At 35.9% G+C, this 16,721-nt stretch overlaps 1 protein-coding gene across 2 annotated transcripts in view; it reads left to right on the top strand.

Moving 5' to 3' along the window:
* Window positions 1-16,666, top strand: part of SEC63 (SEC63 homolog, protein translocation regulator) — a 65,098-nt gene extending 48,432 nt beyond the window's left edge. The window contains exons 12-21 of one of the 2 annotated variants that reach the window (XR_012628104.1): window positions 1,299-1,453; window positions 3,199-3,346; window positions 5,115-5,197; window positions 6,900-6,959; window positions 7,186-7,344; window positions 8,081-8,239; window positions 9,191-9,292; window positions 13,958-14,056; window positions 14,164-14,347; window positions 14,910-15,014. Coding sequence is in view for 1 of the 2 variants with exons in the window: in XM_074862230.1 (XP_074718331.1) it covers window positions 1,299-1,453; window positions 3,199-3,346; window positions 5,115-5,197; window positions 6,900-6,959; window positions 7,186-7,344; window positions 8,081-8,239; window positions 9,191-9,292; window positions 13,958-14,056; window positions 14,910-15,014; window positions 15,531-15,674 (1,214 nt within the window). In the remaining variant the exon portion in view is untranslated. Of the gene's footprint in view, window positions 1-1,298; window positions 1,454-3,198; window positions 3,347-5,114; window positions 5,198-6,899; window positions 6,960-7,185; window positions 7,345-8,080; window positions 8,240-9,190; window positions 9,293-13,957; window positions 14,057-14,163; window positions 14,348-14,909; window positions 15,015-15,530 lie in introns of those variants that run through there. The other variant, XM_074862230.1, reaches the window with a different exon arrangement.
* Window positions 16,667-16,721: the final 55 nt, after the last annotated feature.

Here is a 16,721-nt window from a genome sequence, read left to right as displayed (position 1 = left end):
TTATTTTTATGTTTATATGTAGAATATACCTGTAACAGTTAAGGTAATCAAAGGTTGATTGTTTCTCAGAAGGTTTTAAAGTCTAGGAAAATACATATACTGATTCTTAAATAAAATGACAGGCAGCATAAATTACAGGTGCCTTCTGTAACACATCTTTAAAATTGCCTTCCGTTCTTTCATATGCCACATGTGAGTTTAGAAAAAGATTTGAGCAGCTTAAATTCCTCTTGGCTCTCTGAAGAGATTCTAACTTATTTTTCTGTTTCACGGTAAAGTATATATAGAACGACCCAAACATTGCCAATTCTGGACTTGCAGCAACACTTGAGCTGCAGGGGATTTCTGAAATGAGTTTTCTAAACACAGTTTTCAGAAGTCTTATTTATGAATGGATGGTTGTCTAACAAAGTTAAACCGCAATATGTGGAAACCTGTCTGCTTTGCTTTTTCATTCTTTGCAGACGTGATGAAGAGTATTAAATAACTATTTCTTTTTTTTTAAAAAAAATTGCTCTGTTGTGGTTAAGACTGTCTCCTTGTCTATCTTATAATTGTTTTAATTATGTAGAATGTATACCTTTTTGTACTTTAAAATATTAAAGAAATTATAGGTAATTTCTAAAAAAAAAAGTCAAATAGGTGTTTGCCTAGACACCCCTTTTAACCTTTAGGTTTACTTACAAAAGCCATGCCTTTGATATTTTTAGAGCTATTCTTACTGCCTTCTAACATAATATACATACTCTGCTTAGCTTCAGTTATGCCTACAGTTTTTTCTTGGATGTAATAGGCTATCTTTATGTTCATCTCTGAAGGTGAAAATCTTATAAATAATGTGTTGTAAAAGATTAATGTTTAATGATAAACTATATTTAATGATACTCTTACAAAGTAAACACGTTATACACAGACACATAAAATATACAAATTTAAACAAGTTGGTTTTGATGTTGCTTTTTAAAAAAACTTAAATGGTGGAGTTTTTGTCTGTAATAATTGCAAAGATACGTTGTGCTGTTATTCCCTGAGACAGTGTTAGATGGAAGTCTTTCCCTTTCTTAGTGTTCAGCTGTGGTAGCCTGAACAGAGGGAAGAAAATGTCTGCTGAGCTATGTGACTGCAGTGAGAGTAAAAAGGCTGCTTGGTTAATTATGCTGAATATTTTAAGATGCCTCTTTCTTTTGCTTGGTTGGCTGAAAACAAGGTTTTCTGTAGTCTGTAATACAAGTATGCATTGTAAAAGTGTAAGAAGGAAAGAAATTAAAGATTATGTCATCTGTTACATTCTCCCCAAGAAAGGGAGTTCCGTGCTCCATCTTTGGGATCTTTGGAAAATTGCATGAAGCTTTCCCAGATGACTGTCCAGGGACTTCAGCAGTTCAAGTCTCCCCTTTTGCAGCTGCCTCACATCGAAGAGGACAATCTTAGGCGAGTCTCCAATCATAAAAAGGTATAAAACTACAAATGGTACTTGGTAACTTCTTAAAACACTTTCTGTTACTGCTTTCACCTATTTGCCTACAAGGAGGCAAGGTTATGAATTAACTAATTGAATAAAAATATCTGGAATTCAGTACAATACTTCCTAGATGATCTGTGTGCTTTTTGTTTCTTTAAAGTCCATCTCAGTTAGGAGGTGGGAATTAAGATCAGAGATCTGGTAAGTGTAAAAGAGTATAAAAGATCAGTCTACGTTGACCTCACATATGGAAGAAACAATTTCTTGCTTATTACAGAGTATTCTCTCCTATTTAATATATTTTCAGAATGTGGCTGGAATATCCTGCTGGGACTTTTTTTTGGCTTATTTGACTTTCTATCAATCTAGTTTGATAGAAAATATATTTGGAAGGTAGCATAGAGGAGTTGATAAAAGGAAACAAAAATCGATTACTGTGGGAGGTATTTCAGGTTTTGTGATCCCTTATGTAAAAGCTCTTGGTATGTAGTTGTAGTTGGATAAGTGTTGGTGTTTGTAGAGTTTAAGGACAAAAAAGAATAGTCTTTTCTGAATACCTGCATACGTTTCTTCACTCTGTTTCACTCGCTGTCTCTGTAGTCTCTGTATTCAAACCTGCTTGCTTGTTTGACTGTAGTATATCTTCTGGGAATGCCTGGTTAGAAACAAGCAGTTATCTTCCAGTAGAAGCTGTTGACTTTTCTGATAGTCTTATTACAATGGTTAATTTAGATCAATCTTAAAAATATCCTGTTTATTTAGTGGAAGTTTTGTTTAGCTTTAACTACAGCTTTAGGGGGTGTTTAAATGCTTCTGTGTTAGTTTGAAGATAAAGAATTCTTAAGTACTGCATTTTTTTTAATCCCCTTTGAAGATGCTTGTTTATCAAATAGTCAAATAGTCTTTTCCTTTGGATGAAGTAAAAGAATCATTCTCTTACAGGTATCATCAAACACTTCCTTTTCTTAATCCAGGCCTAAACTACAGGGAGCTACAAAAAAGTACACAGTTTTAGATGTATTTTTTGACATGTGCAGTGTAACTGAGTACAAAAATCAAGAATTTGGCTATGTCATAGTCCCGCCTGTCCCTCTTCCGAAAGAGGGAAGAGACCAGTTTATCAGGCTTGTTTGTACAGGATTCCTATGCATTGAGCACTTGAAAAATACAGTCCCCTAGATTGGAGGTATGATGGCTCTACCTGGATACATGAAACTGGTTTTAATAAAATATGTACATTTATAATAGTGAGGTAATCGGGTATTCAGACAAATCTGTGTGTGTGTTTTATCCTTTTAGCTCTGCTCTGCAAATCTTAAAAGGAGTGGTTTTAGATTTGTTTGCAGTTCAGTATGGAAAAAAAAAAGTAACTTGTACTTAATTGTTCCTGCTAATATAAATGTCAAAGCACGGAAGTACTCTTATCTAAGTAAAGAACTCGATTAGTAAGATTTCTTGGCTCAGCTTTCTGAAAAAGGTGGATGAAATAATAGTTTTATAAGAAATGTATCCAGTGGTGACATACTAGGGAACACACCAATGGTCAAAGCAGTACTATTTAGTAGGTTTGAATGCAACATCTTTGTTTTATTGTTTCTCAAAACATATACTTGCTAGTTTCCTAAAGTATGCTTTTTTTGAAAAAGAACAAATCAAATGGTGTGTATCTATTCTATTATCAAGAATTTGTGGACTGCTACCATGTGACTTAATTTTTTAATTTTTTTTAAATTCAGTATAAAATCAAAAGTATTCAGGATTTGGTGAGTTTGAAAGGTTCTGATCGTCGCAATTTACTGCACTTCCTAGAAGATAAGAAATATGATGAAGTTATGGCTGTCCTTGGCAGCTTTCCGCATGTCACTATGGATATAAAACCACAGGGTGAGTGGGAGGTCCTTTTGTTCTGTATATGTCACTCTTCTGACATTTTGATAGTCTGTTGGCAGTAAGATTTTGGAGGACGCTGAAAAATGACTCTGTTATTTATGTGGCCTGGAAATTACATACTTTTTTGAGTGGCGGGCTCTTGTACGTGAGATTTATAGTCTGAGGAGATAAAGTACATTGAAACATTTCACAGATTCCCAAGCCAGCAGTAGTTTCTCCTACAAGAATTTATCTGATATTTCATCTGTTGATTTAATATTTCATGAGCAATGTGGAATTCTGGTGAAATACCACTTTTATTAGCTATCTTAAAAAGTTGTGCTTATTCCAGAATTTATGTTTGACTTACTTCAGCATGGAGAGTCCTTTGTGAGATTTTGAATTGGAGACCCTGATGACTAAATATTCATGGGTTCCTTTGTGATAATCCTTGTATAGTTTTTATATCTGGCAGAATTTGTCCATGCTATGCTTAGCTACCTTTTGTGTGTACTGTTTCAATGAATGTATAATGCTCTTCCTCTCTGAAGATTAGGTATATTGTTAAGCAGTTCCTGTTAGGCAGCCTGTCAGTGGAAAGTGAATTGGTTCTGTGGTCTCCTTTCCTTTGTAGAAAAATCTGTGCTAGTAAATGTGAGATATTTGAAAGGTTATTCTAATACTTGTTTCTAATTTATATTGTTAGTTACTGTGGTTACAGTGATCAAATTCAGAATGTGGTGTGTTCTGTTTGGGTAGCCTAATTTGTAATTTGGCTATGCATAGTCCTCTGAGAGAAGCAAATATTTAATGGTACCTGTTAAGGAAGCAAATGTCTGTTAATCTTGGTATTTCTAAATGTTGTTTATGCATTTTTTTAAAAAGAAACAAACAAAAGACTTGTAGCACAGGATTGTACACAGTCCTGTTAATCTGTTTAAGATTCAGTCTTGGAGTATCTTCCTGTATTTTGGCAAGCAACCTTTTTCTGCCTGTAGTTTCATTTGTCACACAACTGTACTCCGGTGTGGTATGGAGGATTAAACAATGCATATGCTTTTCTGTTTAGCTCAGTATTACCATTATATATATGTAAAACTAGTGAATAGTAAAATAGTAAAACTGTTTTTTTGGGGGGTGGTGGGAGAAACCATAAACTTTCTACTCTGGGATAACTCTATTCCTCCCCAACCTGGGACATTTGCCAGTTCATAGATTGGAGATATAAACTCCTCAGTGGCTTTCCTATGGGTTTTATGTTTGATGTTTTAGTTAAAATAATCATTGCTGTTCTTTTATTTTCCTTTGCCTTCTACTTAAAAAAAAAGAATTAAATGCATGATTGTTAATGTGGCATTGAAATTCAGTTGTTAATCATATGAAAGTCAGGAAAATCAAAGTTATGATTCCCAGAACAAATATAACAGGGTCCCTTTGGTCATGTGTGGTATTTCATGTTTCTGAAGTTTTATTCTTTAATATATAATGCACAATATTACAGAGTTATGGTTCCCACAGCAGTTATAACTTTGAATTTTCTAACTTTCATGCAATTAAAATTTCAAACTCAATGTTGCTGTTTTATAGTTTGCTGAATTACCAGCCCTGATCGTGAAAGTATATTTGAGGTTGTAAGAGACTTATTTAATAAAATTTTGAAATTATTTTTTGTTAAAAATTCTGGAATTGTATGCTTATATTTAGACATAGGAGAAACAATGTTTAATGGAAACAAAGGCTTTAAAGAAGTTTAATAAATGTGTTGCTTTTCTTTTTACACTAGTTTTGGATGACGAAGACAGCAACAATATTACAGTAGGTTCTCTTGTCACTGTTCTGGTTACACTAACAAGACAGACCATGGCAGTAAGTATTAAGAATACTTGTTCTTTCAGGGTAACTGCAAGTATGTGCTAATAAACAGGCATTTCTTCTTTGCAAGCTAACATAGTATATTGTAAATATATCTGTAAAATTAAGATTTGAAATTGAGAACTTGTGCTCTTAATCCTCCCTTATGTTTTTGTTTCTGAATGAGAAAGTTTTCCTGGAATCAAACCAAAGTTCAGTCTGACCCATTACAGTTGTCTAGGGAACAGTAAAAGAATATGGCAAGCGATACTGCCCTGAGGTTTGTACGTCAGGAAAAGACACATTCAGAAACTTAGTTCTTGAACTAGAATAAAGTATTCACTCAAGTCCTTGGGACAGTGTTTGATTTCACTTTATGTGGGCTCATAATGTTACAAATCTCTTGGGTGTTTTAGATGCTTTTATGAAAGAAACTCAGTCCAACAGAATGCAGAATATACATAACTTAATATAAAGGAAGTAGACCAGTGGCACATGAAGAAAATGGACTGCTGAATGGGTAGCAATGTGGCATAACCAAAATAATACTATACCCTAGTAGTTAAACTTCTGACTTGTGCTTGTTTTTTAGCTTGAAAACCAGTAGTGACTTTCTTTGAACAAAAAACTTAAGGTACAGAAACTAAACAAACTAAACCTGAGAAAGTCTACGGTGTTAACTTTTGCATCTGTATTATTCAGGTAATTGTCTATGTAAACAGAACGTCTGAGTTATGCCTCTAAGGCAAGGCATACAAGCATGAGTACTACAGCTGAGGATCAGAGTAGCCATTGAGGCCAGTTCAGCAGAAAGCAGTCTGTATATGTAGCAGTTCAGCAGAAACCAGTCTGTATATATAAGTACTGTGTGTTCATGCTATGGAATTTCAGAATGCATCATCTCAATAGCTGAGGCTGTAGTAGGTAGAAAGTAAAAGCACTGTATCACTATGCTGGATCTTAAAAATGAAGCAAACTGAAAATTGTGAGTATATTGAACTGTACTTGGAAATTAAAACATCTGACAGCATATAGAAAATTCATTTAAGATGTTTTCTGTGTGAACTCCACTAGGCAGTCTGGCATTGAAATACATGACCTAAAAACTAGAGCTGGCCTTTTATATGATGCCTTTTTTGTGGCAGTATCTCGTATTTGCCATCTTTATATAAAGACAGCTCCTTATGACTGATTTTTAAATGGCTTACAGTATGTTTTGAAGAAAGAAATGCATGAAAAAATCCCATCTGCATAGAGATGTTCTAGTCTACATAATACTAACATTGTGTTTTGTCTTAACGTTTCATATTTCTGGTTTGATTTGTTGTCCTGTGTCCCTGAGTAGCAGTGCAGCTGTTGAAGTTTTTAATGCTCTGGCAACTGGAGCAGAATTTGTATTTTACTACTGCTTGCTTTTGTGGTACAGGATTTCTATGCTTTATAAAAGAAGTGGATTCTTTGGAACAAGATGACATGTTGTTACTAAATTTCTTTATAATGCTAGTGATGGAAAAATACTAGACCAAATGTTTGAAATTGTGTTTAATTTTGATCTGTTAATCCCCTGTCATGTTTGTCACTGATAAAAGAATTTGCCATAATGAGTAAAACCTTCAGACCTGATTAAGGTGATTTAGTTTAAGTTCAAATATAAAATAATGATTTGCTCTTTCGGTACAGAGAGGCGTTAATAGTTTTCATATCTTTCTCTAACCAGGAAGTGTTTGAAAAGGAACAGTCTATATGTGCAGCAGAAGAGCAACCAACAGAAGATGGGGTAAGTGAAGAATGACTGTTCCTCTTGTTAGCTAAAGAGAACTTTCTTTCAGATCTTGAGTTGCTAATTGTGTGCTTCTCAAGCATTTTTTTTCAGAAATGCCTACTGAAGTGTCTTTTGAGCTATGCTTTCTAACTTTGGGTCTCTGCTGAAAACACTTAATGTACAGTGAATGCCTGAAATTTAATGAACAGAATAAATATTTTTAAATACTGCTTTCTTACAGCAAGGAGATGTCAACAAAGTTAAGAGCAAAGGATGGCAGCAAAAGAATAAAGGAACCAAGAAAGCTTCAAAATCAAAGAAAAAGAAGCCACTGAAAAAAAAACCTGTGCCACCTTCATTGCAGCCACCAAAACAGCAGAAGCAAAAACAAGCTAATGGGGTAGCTCATAGATTCATTGATATTTTAGTATTTTGTTCAGCTTATCACTCCTAATCTGATGGGGTTTTTGTATCTGTCTGTTGCATTCATTCTATGCTTTTGTAAAACCTATCTCCTGAAACAGGGTTTTTTCTTTACATTTAAAAATTACTGGTAAAATAATCAGGGAACCACCATAGTAACGTTTCCACAGTGGCCTGCTGAAAGTTGTGCCCAAACTGCTTTAGAAGTCTGGCTTCATAGTCCCTTCTTATTAGTTCTTGTTATGTTGCCTTCTGGGAGGTGAATTGTTCTGTACCTTCTACTTTTCCTTTAAAGGAAAAAAAACTGAAATGAGTCTTTCTTCTGGTAAATTAAGTAGCTTTACTACCTTTATGCTCCCACTGCATGGTGTTTTCTCCACCTCATGGGCTATGTTGTAGGTACTTTTTTATATTTCCTCTAATTTTCTTATGACTTTTTGAAATGTGACCCCAGAATCAAATACTGTTTTCTCCTATTGATGTTATGGGTGTCATACGGAGAAGGAAAATTGCTTCCTTGCTCCTCTTAGCACATGAGGTGAAAAGGATTCATCTTCACTGTAGGTATACTGTGTGACACAAGAAGAGTGTAGATCAAAATAGGAAATAAGGGCTATGACCTTAAGGCAGGTGCTGTGGATGCTGCATACTAGAATAATGCAGACAAACTAAGTTAGAAGTTTTTGGGTGTGTTTTTTTTTCTTTCCCATTAGGAAGTAGTTGCGAAGGAAGAAGAGGAGGACATCTCTGATAAAGGAAGTGAATCTGAAGAAGAAGAAACAAACAGGGACTCTCAGAGTGAAAAAGATGATGGAAGTGACAGAGACTCTGACAGAGAACAAGATGAGAAGCAAAACAAAGATGATGAAGCTGTAAGCCTTACTCTTTCTTGAAGGGTAACGTTGCCTCTGGGGTTGAGAGAAAATGCATTTTAATCTTCTAGCATCCCCTCAGGCTAGGCAACACTAGGATGAAGGAGTAATATCAGTTCTCCAGGGGTTTTCAGTCCTAGTTCCAGCATAAGATCTTTGTCACTGCAAGTCTGTTTCAGAGAGAGCAGTGAAGGATCTTTGCAGCATAGACAGAAAACTCAAAAATGACATGAGAAAAACAGCTTAACTTCAGGGAAAGATTGTAATGTTTCTTTCAGCTGAATTTGATTACTAGCTGCTGCAGATTTTGTGAGACAAAGTCTCTCCTTTGAACTTTGTTCTTTACATGCAGCAGCTGTTGCATACTGCATAATGCATACTATAAGCATGCAGTAGTTGAATGAACTTGTACACATGCTTACTAAACTCTAGTAACTTAATTATTAAGTTAGTTGCTTGAAACTGTAATTGTAATTGAGAATGAGGCCTTGTGGTGGTAGATTTCTGCACCACAGGTCTTATAGTGGAAGACTTGAGAGTGTCAGCTGGAAGTCCTTTACAGGGTGAGAATAAGCTTCTGATGGGAAATGAATCATCAAGCTTGTAATCAGGACTCTTACAGCTCAGTTAGTGAGTGTTTATAGGCAGTGCTGTAGAAGGGAATTTTGAAGAATGTGTGCAAGCCCCACAGATCTGTGTTGGGTTTTTTGTGTTTTTTTTAATATTTACATGAATGGTCTCTTTAGTTTTACTGTTGCTTGATTTTTTTTTTTTGCTTTTAATCATATTGTATAACTTAATCTCTACTGCCTTTCCCTTCTATAATGTGTAGTGTAGCACAAGAACTTGTCATATGTATCATTTCCATGGGCTAAAACAGCGCTTTTTTTTAATTGCAAAAGATGGCTAATGTACAGTAACTCTTTACCTCTTTAAACTTCTCTTTGGCAGGAGTGGCAAGAATTACAGCAAAGTATACAGAGAAAGGAACGAGCCCTTCTTGAAACGAAGTCAAAGATAACACATCCTGTTTACAGTCTTTTTTTTCCTGAGGTCAGTAATAGAAAACATTACAGTTGTGAAACATGAGAATTAATATAATTCAAATTAATTGCTTATTTGTATTTTTACTGGGTTTATAAAAAAGTCTAATACATTAAAAAATTGTTAATGTTCATTTAAAAAAGTCTTAATTTATAAAATCCTCTTAAACTCCTTCAGATACTTTCCTAAAAACTTTTAATGTATTATTCTGACTTGGAAACTGTATAGAATTTAAGGTTCCTTTTTGATGGCAATAATGCTGAAGTTTTTTTCTGCTGATCTGCTACATATAGATTCCGAATGAAACCTTTCAGCTATATAGGGATCTAATTTATAGTCCTTTTCTTGTTGGGTTTTTTTTTTTGCTACCGAATGTGAAAGCACATCAGTGGCTCTAAATTAGACTTAAGGGTAGAATATTACTTGCTTTTTATCTAACTGCAAGTGCCTGTGAGCAGGGGAGGTCCTGATCCCTCTTGTGTTAACAGTAATGACAGGAGAGTTTGGGGGTCATTTGGATCAGCTGATTGTTTTGGCTTGCTGCTTGACTTCAAGTCTCAATGCAACAGTGTAGTGGCAACACAGTGTGCAGCTGTGGAAGATGGAGAGGGTTGGCAAAGTTGTCTTTCTACCACAGTGTAGTCTGGAAGTGGCGGAAGCCAATTGTGGAACAGTTTTTCCTATAGAGCTCAAAAATAGAAGATCAGCTGTGGATGGGTATCAGAGAAAGGGATGTATTTGAATGGTGGCTCGGTATAGTAGATAGGCTGAGGTGTCTCTACAGCAGCCTTTGGTGTTGAAAGTATGTTCCAGTATATCAGTTGTTACACAAACAGCTAACCACTCAACAGGTGTCTGAAAACCTGTTACAGCAGTGAAACCTTGAAAAAGATGGGATTTCTCAAAGTGTGTGTGTGTGTTGTGTTCTGAGCAAGTAAGTTGGGTCTGTGGGAGGCAACCACATTGGAACCAGGAGGAAGGAATATTTGGCCACACTTTCTTCCCAGGCCAGTGGTTCAGAGGGTTTCCTTTGCTTCCCTGCTGTCTGATGAGGGAACTAATCAAGGATCTCTTCTCTCTTGTCGTGCTATCTCCAATAACAGGGAGGTGGGATGCAAGGCTTATGCTTCCTCTTGTGGTTTAAAGGAGACAACTGAGACAAGGAACAACAGGAAAACATGAGAAAAAAGGAAGACACTGTATATTTGCTATCTCTTTTCAGTTCCCAAGGCTCTTTATGTCTATGCCCTGTTATGTCTATGCCTTTAGAGTGTGTGCAAAATATACTCTGTTGTTCCCGTGCTTGTCATCATACTGTTCCTGCTGTTTTTACCTAATTCTGCCATCATTAGAAAGCAAAGTGTGGGAAGCAAGACCTGTTGCTAAGGACCCAGACAAGATACACAAGTAAACCAAAGAAATTGTTTTCCTGAAGGCCTGAGCTGAGAATTTTGTGGCCTCATGACATCTAGTTTTGCAATGGCTGATCTTGTTGTGTTTTCCTGACACTGTTAGGTACCCTCCCATCTCTCATTACAGCTTCCAGCAGTACACCAGTGTAATAGAAAAAGGTGTACTGGCATTCTGCTCTTCCAGCTGCCTTAGATCATGTCAAATATGCAGCAGAGTCTTAATACCGTCTTGCTGCAAAGGCAGCTGGCTTTGGTCATCAGTCTAAGCTCAAACAGTGAGTATGTGCTATGCCCAGTGCCACAGGGGCGCTAACTATTTGTTCTTTTTTTACTGTGCTGAAGGTTCCTTCAGAGACTTTGCTTATACTTAGTCTGTACAGAGCTGCTTAAGCTGCTGATGGGTTTTTATGATAAAACCTAAATACAGTACTGTGCTAAAAAGAAATAATCTAGGGCTGAGCTGAATGCTTGAACTTGAAAAGATACACATGTATTCTGTCATGGTACTGCAGTTGTAAATTTTCCAACCTCTCTTCACTGATTTCCTGAAAGTTGAATGCAGCTGTACTTGGTGCTGTAGCTGCAGTTGTAAATCAACTCTATCTGAACAGGCTCCAACTTCTGAAGAACAAAATCCATCGTACTCTCTGGGTGGTGTTTTCATCTGTGATTTAGGTGTATTGTGGTCATGGCCAGTGCAGAGATGCAGAGTGAAGGATAAAATGCTGTAGTTGTGTTAATCTCTGTATTTCCAGAATTTATGGATGTTTGAGTGTAGCTGAGACTAATATACTTGTTCTCAGTAGGTAGCCTTAACACTGTCTCATCTAAGTTTTTGGGCAGTTGATTACTCTGCCAGAGATGCATCTTTAATCTATGCAGGTTCCTAAATAATTATCTTCTGCTCCTGCATCCATGGATCCAGAAACTGCACAGATTGTAGTTTTGACATTTTTAGGTAGAAACTGGCCCTGGTGTTCCAATTTCATGAACATACTGGTTCCCTGGCATGCCAAAGCTTGCACCCATCTGTTAAAGGGCATTTTGCCCGCTTGCCTGTTAGCTTGCCAGATTCTCACAGGCATAAACTTTAAATTCCACCCAATAAGAGAGGGGAAAATGACACTCCTGCACAGTTGTCCTTTCTATAAAAAAAAAGCAGTGGCACTTCGGGGTCAGGAGCTTTACTTCCAAAGAGTTTACTTTTATAGATTCCTTTGAGCATTAGATCAATGAATGTTATTTGTTCTGGTATTTCTTTCTCCGCTTGGCTGTTATTTTTACCAGTTTTTGTGAAAATCCACTTGATAGTTTTGATCTTTGGTCTAAAAAAAAAAAAAAATTCCTTGCCATTGAGTGATGGAAACATACACAGTGTAGAGTAAGTCAGCACAGTATTTTGCTAACATCAAAAATAACATATTGATACAAACACAGATCCCTTTTTTCTGTGGTCAGAGTCCTTATAGGCCCAAAATGGCAAGTAGCCATTTCTGTAAAGAATCTAGCTTCTGTAGTTCTTGTTCATCTGTACTATTTATACTGTTTATCCTTCTATTCCTAGAGGCTCCTTGGCTAGGAAATAAACACTTAGACTACATAAGATTCTTCTTTGCTACAGCTGTCAAGCAGATTGACAATATATTTATTGTTGAAACTTGCAGATAAAATAACTTATGCCTTGTAATCACATGGGATGGTTTTTCATAAAGAAAGTCACTTGGAATAGTTTTAGAAAGGACTTCTTATAGTTCTACAAAGTCTGGTCTTAAATAGTGTATTGAATAGGTTTTTGTCGTGTTCTCAGTGCCTGGTGTTCTAAATACATGAAGGAATACTGTTGCTTTACTGTGATGCAGTTGCTTTTACTTTTATACACTGTAAAATGGCCATTAGCATATTGAGTTAATTTTACATTCCTCTGCTCTGGGACTCAACAGTGCTAATCAGGGTGTTTGGTTGCTGGTGTGAGTGTCTTGTTGTAAATCTGTAGTTTGCTAGTTGAATATTTTAGTGAGATGGTGATAATTATTACTAGCATAACAATTAGGCATTTCAAAAGAGAAAAGGGGTTAATTTAGCTTCTGTAATTTTTCAACCTGCATTATTTAAATTTCAGATTGCCAAACATTGCTTCTGAAATGTTTTAAAAATAATAAAAAAACACAAACCACGCACCAAAACTCCTGAACTTCTGACTCTTTCAGTAGAGACAGAAAATCTTCAAATTCTACATATTATCAGCATTTGCTTTCCACCTGTGGAATTTGGAAGGGGCTCTGTGGTGGTGCTAAAGTCCACTGTATCTTTTCATTCAGTCCTCCTAATGCTGTTAAAAAATGAAACAAAACAAAAGAACCACTTTCATATGGCACTGAAGCAACTACCTGGTTGTTGGTGGAAATACATAAAAATTGGCCTCCTGGTTTGGAGCTTGACTTGTAGCTGTCATAAGATGCACCACAGTCTTAAAAATCTGACTCCAATTGAGGGTTAAACTGTGTTTTTTGTGCAGTGTTGCTGTCTTTTATGAAGCACTGCACTCCTTTAATTTCATTTAGTTTGGGAGCTCTGCTTTAGTGCCTGCAGTGGCAAGACCTTTGAGACCTGTAGTTATTTTGAAAGCTGTGTGTGGTAGCAGCAGTTGTTGGGTGTCCTTTACAAATATCAATATTGCCTGCAGTTCATACTTCCTTGTAGTGAAATCTTGGTATGTCCAAATTCCAACTTTCAGCACATTCCCACTTTTTGGAGTGGGAGAGAAGTAGTGGGGCAAAGGATACTTTCTTAAAAAAGATTGTTTACTGGGGCAAGTACTTTATCAGTCTTTTGGCATGCCTTGCTTTATATGCTGACCTTTTTATCCAGGCTGGATTTCTGTTGAAGGACCTAAGGTAGTACTATATTGCATGAAGTTGCTTGTTAATCATCAGTGGACACAATTCTTCAGAATGATTCCATGTCTCACATGGTAGCTTAGGCTGAATATATGGAATGAAGGCTTTGGAGACCAGCAGTTACTTATGAGAACCTGTTTACTTGCAGTGTGCAGTATATACTATATATTTTATTCATACACATCCAAGAGTTTAAAAAAAACCCCAAAAAACCCCCACCAAACGTAAACCACCTCCTTTCTTTCTGTATTATAAGGACCAGCAAACCATAATTACTTGTTATAAAGTGTAGGGGCATCATTTTATACGACTTCGATAATCCTGTGGTGATGATGTTGGTTTTTTTGTTGTTTGTTTTATGAAAGGAAAAACAAGAATGGTGGTGGCTATATATTGCAGATCGGAAGGAGCAGATGCTAATATGTATGCCATATCACGTTTGTACACTAAAAGATAAAGAAGAGGTAAAGTATTTGAAGAATTTTCTTTTGGGATATTACAAAAATGTACTGAAGTGTCTTCTGGTATGCAAATAAATTTAATTTTAATTTTTTCATACTTATCTCTTAAGATGGAAGACAAATTTTACTCTCCTGATAAAAGTAGAGAAGAGCCTTTTAACTGTGAAAATGGATAATGGAGAAAGAAAAGATAATTTATGAAGACTTTCAAGTTTCTTTGCAGAATGTTTTTTTTTTTTCCTGATATCAAAAGCTGATGAAAACCAGTATTCATACACAATGATCATTCTTAAAGCAAGTTATTCAAATGTGTGAGAAGTACTAAGTGTTCTTTTCCTGTAAAGCAGAGGCTATGACAAATTAATTAGCCTCGGTTCATATGAACCTTTCTCAGACTATAACCTTTGGATGTGTTCTTTACTTTTCTGAAAAATGGAGATTTGATGTATTTTGTTCTTTCAAACTAGATTTTATGTTCAATTTCAAATAGCTGTAGCGTGAAGCTAATAGTTTCAGCAGACTAAGTATTTAAACCTGTTTGGGGTTTGAGATTTAGGGAGCATACAACGCTGAAATTGTGTACTTAAGGTAGAATTACTTGGTCCAATTCAGAAAAAAAATGCGACTCGATTATTCAGCTTTCTTAGAAGGTATTGTGCTTGGGTATTCTGTCTCTTTTCTGCGGGTATTTTGTTATGTAGAGATTTTCAAAGAAGTGTCACTTGTAAGAAACAAACTTTTTAAGAAAAAATGTTATTCTGTAGTAGTATTTATTGCTTATTAGAGTACTCGGGTACTTGTTCTAATGTGCCACTTGAAAGCACTAAGAACTTATGGCATGGATTCTGTTTTGTAGGTAGAGCTGAAGTTCCCAGCACCAGGCAAGCCTGGAAACTATCAGTACACAGTTTATTTAAGATCGGATTCATATATGGGATTGGACCAGATTAAACCATTGAAGGTGATGATTAATTTTCTTACATATTTGTATTATATTGAAAGCTATTTCATAGGGCTATCAAACACCCCAGAGTCCTGTTATCTTTAATAATTCAAGCTGTCCTAATTTTCAAACAGTGGCAAGGAGGGATTTACAAGCGGTTTCTGCCTGATGCCAGTAGTGGCAATTTTATGATGAATTAAACGAGACTAAAGTTTGTGATGCTTTCCAGTGCCTGCATATTTTAATACACGTTTTCTCACATTTATTCGGTTTCTGCAGTATGGTTGTCTCTGACTTTACACCATGTCATTTCCCTACCCTTAGTCCAGTTAATGAGAAAAATCTGATGTGCCTTATTTCTGGAAGCAGTTGTTGGTTTTGTTTTGTTTTGTGTGGTTTTTTTTTTTTTTTTGGGGGGGGTGGGGTGGGGTGTGGTGTGTGGGGGTGGTGGTGGAGGGGGAGGTGTTAAACCAATTAGTGTGTACTGCTTGTAATCCTTTTTCCCTTGTCTTTTCTTTCTTTATCAAATTACAGCTGGAAGTTCATGAAGCAAAACCAGTGCCAGAAAATCATCCACAGTGGGATACAGCAATAGAAGGTGATGAGGACCAGGAAGACAGCGAGGGCTTTGAAGACAGTTTTGAGGAGGAGGAAGAAGAAGAGGAAGATGATGATTAAACAATACTATGATTGACTACAATATCTGCACACACTGCAAACTCTTGGTCTGACTGTGGAACTGTACAATAACCAAGAAAAACAATACAGAAGCTTTGAGAAGGCTGAGTTTAATTTTTCTTTACCAATTAAGAGTGCATTATGTAACTTCTCAGTGGAGGTGAAACAAATCTGTTGCCATTGATACACCTTGGAATATGCTTATGGCTCATTATAGCCTTCAAGTGCAGGATGGTGCATTTGTTTCAATTGAAAATAAAAGCTTTTTTATTATAAATGTCCAAAAGTGTGGGCTATGTATTGTCTGATCAGTTTAGGGTCAAATTTAAATAAGAGGTACTATTAGTTAGGAGCAAACTTTAAATCAATTTTTCTGCATTAGGAATTTATTTTAGAAAACATTTTGGTATATTTGACATTACAAATCTGTTGATTGAAACAACATCTGCTCAAATTTCAAACTTGATTGGTTCTGTGGTACTCATTAAATATTTTGCTGTGATACTGCTCACATCATTCATAGCTTTAAAAGTCTGTTTTACTTAACTTGATCATTATAAATTGGCATCATACCCATTACCACATTCCATATATTCTGGAGGGCTGCTTTTCTAGGATTGTTGCCTTTTTATGCCCAAGATTATAATGGAAATCATAAACTTTCTTGACCCTGCCATAGGATACTTATTAATGGCTTAAAACATTTTTAAGCCTTTAATTTCATCAGATCAGCAGAAGATCTGAGTCTTTTGATAAACAAAATGTCTGAAAGCAATTTTGGGACCACGTGTTACGGAAGTTGGTGGCTTTTGTGTAATACCTTTATAAAAGGTACATGCTGAAAGCTGAAGCATATTCTTAACTCTGAACCTACCTGACACTGTTGGAAACATTTTAAGGGTAAAATACAACATGCAAAGAAGGCATGTTTTGTATCAATTTTGGATTCCCATCAATAAACTGGACAATTTGATGGCTGTTTGCATTTGTAATAGTGTGTATCTCTTTGTCTGATTTTTTTATTTTACCTCAGTCTCCTGCAGAGCT

Source organism: Strix uralensis, chromosome 3 (assembly GCF_047716275.1).
Source record: "Strix uralensis isolate ZFMK-TIS-50842 chromosome 3, bStrUra1, whole genome shotgun sequence".
In the NCBI taxonomy this organism is placed as follows: domain Eukaryota; kingdom Metazoa; phylum Chordata; class Aves; order Strigiformes; family Strigidae; genus Strix; species Strix uralensis.
Note: the sequence above shows the minus strand (reverse complement) of the source record. Positions and strands in the feature narration are given on the sequence as shown.